Below are 8171 nucleotides of genomic sequence, written 5' to 3'. Positions count from 1 at the left end.
AAGATCATTACATTGAAATTTTGGATCCGTGGTCAGGCCACTCCCCGGATCTCAATCCCATAGAGAACCTTTGGTCAGTCCTCAAAAGGCGAGTGGACAAGCAGAAGCCCACAAATTGTGATCAACTCTGAGACCTAATAAGGCAAGAATGGATCGCCATCAGTCAGAATTTTGCCCAGAAGCTAATATCCAGCATGCCAGAGCGAATTGCAGAGGTTATGAAGAACAAGGGTCAACACTGTAAATATTGACTCATTATATTTTTTGCCAATAAAAGCCTTTAAAACTTATGATATGCTTATCATTGTTTTTCAGTATACCATAGAAACATGTGGAAAAATAATCTACAAATACTGAAGCAGCAAACTTTGCAAAACACAAAATTTATTTCACTGCCAAAACTTTTGGCCATGACTGTATGTTTAAATAAACATTTTATGAAACAAGTTATGACTCAACAACAGAACAATATAAATTGTATAATTTAGAAGTTAATTTAAAGACAATTTAGATGTTTGAATACAATTTTTTAATTTGAGTGTTGGTTATTATAGCTAAAAATAAACAGCAATCGAATTTAAGTTTGGGCTCTATTGTTAATTGTAACCTTAAAGTAATTTAAAAGGGCTCCCGCAGAAGCTGAGGTAGATTTTTATCCCTAAGAAAATTGTAATTATATTGAATTTATTTAAAGAAAGAGCAATTTGTTCAGTAAACCATTGTTAAAAAAAAAAAAAAACAATTTATGTTTCGTTTTTTTTTACTCCTGCAGTACCGAAATACCAAACCGTCACGTCAAAACCGAGGTACGTACCGAACCATAGTTTTTGTGTACCGTTACACCCCTATAATGTGCCATTATCCAGTTTGTACAAGGGGAAAATAATGATTATCTTTATTTCATTATATAATGATATTTGTCAATTTCTTCATATTCTTCTCCATTTAAATTTCTCCACCTGCATTTATTTGTAATTTGCAATATTGCTGTTACTTTCTCCTCTTAAGCAGCTTTCTCACAACATCCATCTCTTTTATGTGAATGCAAATATATATCACAAGTGAAATGCTCACCTTGCTCTTCCTGACTCAGAATGGACACCAGGTTGCCTCCATGCAAAATGCAGTGGTCCCGAGCATTGTGCCATGTCATCTTATTATTAAAAAGCTTGTAACACTATTTAAAAATACAAGTGCTTTGAATTAGAATGTGCAGCTGCCTATTGCGTTTCTAACAAAGTTGAATTTTAAATGACTTTTATGTAAGTGAAAATACTTTTACTTAGAGCAATTAGACAGTGCAATCTATCTATCTATCTATCTATCTATTACAATAGCTCTTACTTTGCCTCGAAACATGGTCCATTCGGGAGTACAGCCTCCTGGTTGCACAGTGGAGGGGGACATGGTGACATTGACAAAGTCAGAACTTCTTTCACAGATAGAGGGCAATGCCACACCGCAGTTAATATCATTCCAGAATCCTTAAACAAACAAACAAATAAAAAGATAAATAAATAAATGCTAAAACCTTTATAGTGGTGAATTGGAGACTGTCAAATACATTTTGCATTCCTAATTGATCAAACAGCAGAAGAAAATCTCCAAAATAGTGTTTTCACGATGAGAATGAGAGAGAGAAAGAAAAAAAAGAGACACTGATAATGGCAGTCAGAAGAGAGACTGATGTCAAATTTACCGTCACTTCCACAGACGCTGTATTAGAAACACCCTCACAGCAGCGTTAACTTTTTTTTTTTTTTTGTAATTTGATGCAAAGGTAATATAACACAAATATGCTGCCATAAAAAACTTTATTTTCAGATATCTTGGCAAATATATCACCAAATGAAACAAGTTGCTTGCACTAGGGCAATACATAACTAACATTATCTAATGTAACCTTATTGTGAAGTGTTACCAATGATTGTAATTCATTTTATAATTCCAGAAGAATCAAGAACTATTTATTATGTTATACAAACATCAGTTTTTGAGGGGACAAATAAAACAAAAATTACCTATAGTTGCACACTCCAAGTTTAAGACTTTTGGGTTTTTGCTTAACAACCCAGTCTCACAGCATTTCGTGACATAGTCACAAAATTTTAATCTATTGATTCGTGTTCATGGACACAAATTTCCCTTTTTTTGTGTCACTCAGCACGACTTTCAGTGTAATGCATTTCAATAGGGATTATCTCTGTGCAGTACCCCTTCAGTGTTTAAATCTTCACGTTTGTAAAACTAGAAAATATTTTATATGTATTATTTTAGTGCAGGGGTGTCAAACTCAGTTCCTGGAGGGCCGGAGCCCTGCAGAGTTTAGTTCCAGCCCTGCTCCAGTACTCATACCATGTAGTTTTCATATAAGCCTGAAGGACTTGATTAGTTAGATCAGGTGTGTTTAATTAGTGTTAAATCTAAACTCTGTAGGGCCCCGGCCTTCCAGGAACTGAGTTTGACACCCCTGTTTTAGAGCACCTAACACCACTCCTTACCCTAAACCAGGGGCCTCATTTATAAAATGTTGCGTATAAACCGTCCTAAATTTGTTCTAAGATCATTTCTCAAAAGTGTGTAAGTGCAATTCAGAGAAAACGAACATGCGCACAAAAACACGTGCGTACGCCTCTCTTCCAGATGTGACATTTATAAATTGCAAATGATCTTGAAATTGTGCGCAGCTGACTGGTGTCAGATCTCCGCCTTGTAAACGCCCCCTAATTAATATCATTACCATATAAGAGAGCACGCACCAATATCTGAATTTCTATGCTTGAAGCACAAGCATGAGCACAAAGAAAAAAAAAACTTTACTGAATCTGAAATTGAGGTCCTGCTGGCGGAGGTAGAGGTTCGTGCGGGGACGCATTTTATTTAATAATGTGTAATTATTCTGTGGACAAACAATGTATGTGTGGTTATATTTTTTTCTATTGACTATTATCAAAATTACTATTTCTAGAAACAACAGAAATAATAATAGTAATTATAAAACAATTAGGTTTCCAAAAGTAAGAATAAACTACGAATTCAAGTAAAATTTTCAGTCATGTTATAAAAAGGGAGCCATCCTACTTTTAAAATCACTTGCTATGACAACTAATAAAACGTTTAGTATCACGAAATTCGTGAAAAACTTTAAAACATTACTGAAAGAAAAATTGGACGTTTCATATCATATTAAAATAAATTATTACACCATTATGGTCTCCGGTCTGAAAAAACCTGCATGTGATTTGGCATTTCGGAGGGCCGCAGCCCTGCATAGTTTAGTTCCAACCCTGCTCCAACACGCATAGCATGTAGTTTTCAAATAAGCCTGAAGGACCTGATTAGCTGGATCAGATGCATTTAATTACGGTTGGAGCTAAACTAAGCAGGGCTGTGGTCCTCCAGGAACTGGGTTTGACACCCCTGCCCTAAACCTAAACCTACTTCTCAACGATATAAAACACAAGCAAATGTAAGTACAGGCACATGTATTTATTGCAAAAACTGAACACAAACCGTATAAAAGTATTACAAACATCTCATGTTGCATTTCAAATCTTCCGAAGCCATACGATGTTGTTATATGAACAGACTGAGCGAAATGTAATGTTTTATCGCTGAAATAATCTTGCTCCGTGAACGCACATGACGTTGAAATATAATAACATGACGCAATCAGTCATGAGACAGACAAGATCCAATGCCATTACGGAATCTAAGATGACGTTATGACGCAATCAGTCACAAGACAGCCAATGCCATTTCACGATCAAAGCTGACGTAACACTTGCTTCCTCGGGTGCCAATTTTGAATGTGCACAGTAAACAGACAGTTTTACAGCAGATTGCGGATGGAGAGGCAGAAAGGAAAACATGGTGCAGGCACGAAAGTTACTCCCTATTGAAATGCATTAGACTGAAAATCGTGCTGAGTGACACGAAAAAAAAGGGTCGGTGTCAACACGAATCAATAGATTAAAATTTCGTGAACATGTCACGAAATGCCGTGGGACTGGGTTGTGCTTAAGCTCCAAGGGGTTTAAAATACTTGAGTATTTTTACTTGTTTACTGTACTTAAGTATTATTTTGGGGGGATTTGTATTTTATTCCTGTACAGTTTAACCTGACTACTTGTACTTTTACGTAATTACATTTCTGAGGGGAAAAAAAGTAATTTTTACTCCTTACAATTTTATTTCAACTTGAAAAGTACTCATTATTTATTTATTTTTTTGCATTTTTATTTTATCTTACACACATTAAAGGGATTGTTCACCCAAAAATGAAATTTCTGACATTACTCACCCTCATGTCGTGTCAAACCCGTAAGGCCTTCGTTCATCTTCGGAATACAAATTAAGATAATTTTGACAAATTCCGAGAGCTCTCTGACCCTTCCATAGACAGCAAGGGTCCTACCACGATCAAGGTCCAGAAACGTTATAATGACATTAAAATAATCCAAGTGACATCAGTGGTTCAACCGTAATTTCACGAAGCTACGAGAATACATTTTGTGTGCAAAGAAAACAAAAATAACAACTTTATTCAACAATTTGTCTCCTCTGCGTCATCCTGGAGCTATTTTGGATAGTATCAAATACGTAAACAATGTATGCTGTTCTGTGTCAAAAGCACTGTACGCGGATACATTGTTTACGCTTTTATCTGAGTGTAAACAACGTATCCACGTACATACGTTGTTTACGTATGTGATACTCTCCAAAATGGCACCAGGGTGGAGACGTAAGCGGTGAAAGCGGTAAGAGGTGTAAGCGGAGGAGACGAATTGTTCAATAAAGTCATTGTTTTTGTTTTCTTTGCGCACAAAGTTTTCTCGTAGCTTCATGAAATTACGGTTGAACCACTGATGTCATAGGACTATTTTAACAATGTCCTTACTACATTTCTGGACCTTGATCATGGTAGGACCCTTGCTGTCAATGGAAGGGTCAGAAAGCTCTCGGAATTCATCAAAAATACCTTAATTTGTGTTCCGATGATGAACAAAGGGCTTACGGGTTTGGAACGACATGAGGGTGAGTAATTAATGACAGAATTTTCTTTTTTGGGTGAACTATCCCTTTAAATATGGTAACAGAAGCTCAAACGTGCACATGTGATGTGTGAGAACCAATGAGATTTGTTTTCTTGTATTGAGCACATGAGTTTCAGCTTCAGTCGTAACTTTTTATCAGGGAAATTTCTGGCTTCAAAAGTTTGCCACCAAATGTGAAAAGGCATATTAAAGTAGAAATGTGTATTCATTATTTTTGTCCATTTTGATATAGCCATTACCTGTCTGTGTAATATATTGGCTGAAAGCACAAGAGTGAGTGCAGTTATGATAATTTAAATACAATACATGTTTTGGTGGTAATGATTGTTTTGTTTTTTTATCATTAAATGTTACAATGAAAATTTTATTTCAAATTAATTGTAAATCATGTTTAGTGATGCTCTTTCCAGAGAGTGGATAAGCTATTATAATGACACATTGAGTAACAATGTGGCCTAATGGTTAGAGAGTCGGTCTCGTAACCCAAAGGTTGCGAGTTTGAGTCTCAAGTGCAGCAGGAATTGTAGGTGGGGGAAGTGAATGTACAGCGCTCTCTTCCCCCATCAATACCACGACTGAGGTGCCCTTGAGCAAGGCACCGAACCCCCAACTGCTCCCCGGGTGCCGCAGCATAAATGGCTGCCCACTGCTCCGGGTGTGTGTTCACGGTGTGTGTGTGTGTGTGTGTGTGTGCACTTAGGATGGGTTAAACGCAGAGCACTAATTCCTAGTATGGGTAACCATACTTGGCCACATGTCATGTCACTTTTTCACTTTCACTTTCAATTAGGACTGTCAATTAATTATTATTTAATCTAAATAATTACATTATTTTATTTTAGCCTTCATCACTGTCTGTATTCTTATAAACCTCAGTTTTCAGTCATTAATTGAATATGATGAAACAAAGAAAAGTTGGTGCCGTATTATGAAGCTTTTCATAAGGGGAGTGCACTAGCCTGCTGTATGTGTGCGTGTGCAATACTGCACATCTTCTGCAAACATTTTACTTTTTTTATTTAGAAAAAGCAAATGTGCCATATAAACAAGAAATGTATTCATGTGATGCAAAGCTGAATTTTCATCAGCTATTACTTCAGTCTTCAGTGTTTGGAAACATCAGATAATGTGTTACTAATGTTTGTACAGTAGGATTCATACTAACATGACTTATCTTTAATTAAATATTAATATGCACATTTGTTAACCATTTTTTAACCTTGTTGTGAAGTGTTATTTATTTAAACATTACTTGCAGGTCTTTAAAAATGTTTGATAATAAAAAGAGTGGGACTTTAAAGCCAGGGTGTCCAGTCCTTCTTCTGCAGGGCCACTATCCTGCCCCAGCTGGAGCTCTAACCCCAAGTAGATACACCTAAACCAGCTAATCAAGATATTTAGGCTTACTGGAAAACTCCAGGCAGGTGTGTTGGGGCAAGTTGGAGCTAACTCTGCAGAAAGTTGGCCAGAAGCAGGTTTGGATACCCTTGCTTTAAGGCATGAAAGTGATGTGGTGTTCACTGACGACACACTCACAAGCTACAAAAGGAACATTTCTGATGAGGAGTGCTTACCCATACTCTTGTAAATGGTCACACAGTTCTCATCATTGTTGGCAAAATTTGGTTCATTTTGATCCCATGACGTATATACAACGGGTGAACCATCCACCCAGCTACAAATAGACAGCAAAAATCCAAATATAAAACCAGCACAAATGTATTTAAATTAAACAATGTTTTGCAAATGATGCTAAAGGTATGTGTTGCATAATAACTAATATTATAACTCTTTATGCACAGTCTTTCGTACTCACCTAAATGATTTGTCCAATTCCACCATCATCCCAATGTAGTATTGATTCTCTGACTTCCTAGATATCTATAAAACAGTATTAGTAGCCATATTGAAATAATTATGCAATGATGAAGCAAATCTTCTATGACAGAATTTGAGCATTTTCCCTCTGAGCTAGTCTTTGTCTTCAGCTGTGCAGCATTGCTGTAAAAAGCTATCAGAAACAATAAATTGGCTTCCATTTTTGTTTTTAATTCCCTCATCTGTTTCCTTGAGAATTTATGAAAATCTTTTGCAGTAGGGCTACTCTCAAACCCTTTAGTGCAACTGTCATTTTTAGAAATACACTTCAAATAGTGAGTATGTACTAGTACAGATCTGTTCACGCTGATGCACATAAAACAGCTGCCATTTTTCAATCAGTCCCCAAGAGAATGAATTAGGGAGGTGACTGAGGATGGATGTAACTATTTTTTAAAACAGAAATGTTCATTTTGTGTGAACAGGCTACCTTTAAATGGATTTCTTATGACTGGCATCAGTGCTGGCTCAATGGTTACTGCCTCACTCAAGTCACAATCACTTGCCACCAACTACTGCCATAATGTAACCTTCACTGAAATTGCTTAATTTCAACCTCACTAATATTCAGACTTATAGCCTGTCTAGAATGTGCAGACAAGTGGAGTGATACAACTGTGAAATATCCCAGAGCAGATACTAGTCCTATATCAGCACTCTTGAAAGGCCTTTCCAATCAGATTTGAGGACCAAAACTGATGTATAAATCAGGGGTTTTCAAACCTGTTCTTAAGGTCTAAGCTCTGCACACTTTGTATGCCACCCTTATCATACACACCCAACTCATGTCTTGCTGTCTCTATTGAAGAGTTGATGATCAGGGCCCGTATTCACAAAACATCTTAAGGCTAAAAGTAGCTTATAACTCGCCGATTTAGGAGAAAATCTTAAAAATAATGGGCGTCAAACCTATATTTAGGACTCCTAAATTTTTGCTCTAAGTATTTCACAAAGCCTTTTAGCTCTAAAATTAGCTCCTAAATCTGTGAAAGGTTGGTAGTAGTGAAGAGGACTCCTAAGTCACTAAGATCAAACCACAAACTATCCTAAAATTGCTGTTGTCAGCAATCTGCCTCTGAATGTAAACATTTTAGAAACATTTGATGATAATGACCTTTTAAAAAGGTATCGGCTTTGGTTTTGGAGGTTATCCCAACTCTAAATTTTTCTTTGATTATATTCTTGTTTTCATTAACCAGTTGGGCAAGAAGTAACAGCTGCTTTTTTTTTTTTTTT

The 8171-nt window shown here is 36.4% G+C and overlaps 1 protein-coding gene across 1 annotated transcript in view; it reads right to left on the bottom strand.

The window, feature by feature from the left end:
- Window positions 1–8171, bottom strand: part of LOC107730100 (macrophage mannose receptor 1-like) — an 80796-nt gene that overhangs the window by 53275 nt on the left and 19350 nt on the right. Inside the window, exons 13-16 of the mRNA XM_016540834.1 lie at window positions 6874–6938; window positions 6632–6732; window positions 1345–1484; window positions 1075–1177 (exon numbers count right to left, since the gene is read on the bottom strand). Coding sequence (XP_016396320.1) covers window positions 1075–1177; window positions 1345–1484; window positions 6632–6732; window positions 6874–6938 — 409 coding nt within the window. The remainder of the gene's footprint in view (window positions 1–1074; window positions 1178–1344; window positions 1485–6631; window positions 6733–6873; window positions 6939–8171) is intronic.

Source organism: Sinocyclocheilus rhinocerous, unplaced genomic scaffold (genome assembly GCF_001515625.1).
Source record: "Sinocyclocheilus rhinocerous isolate Xijiao unplaced genomic scaffold, SAMN03320098_v1.1 scaffold36, whole genome shotgun sequence".
Taxonomy (NCBI): Eukaryota; Metazoa; Chordata; class Actinopteri; order Cypriniformes; family Cyprinidae; genus Sinocyclocheilus; species Sinocyclocheilus rhinocerous.
The sequence above is the reverse complement of the archived record's forward strand: the minus strand, read 5'-3'. Positions and strand labels throughout refer to the sequence as shown.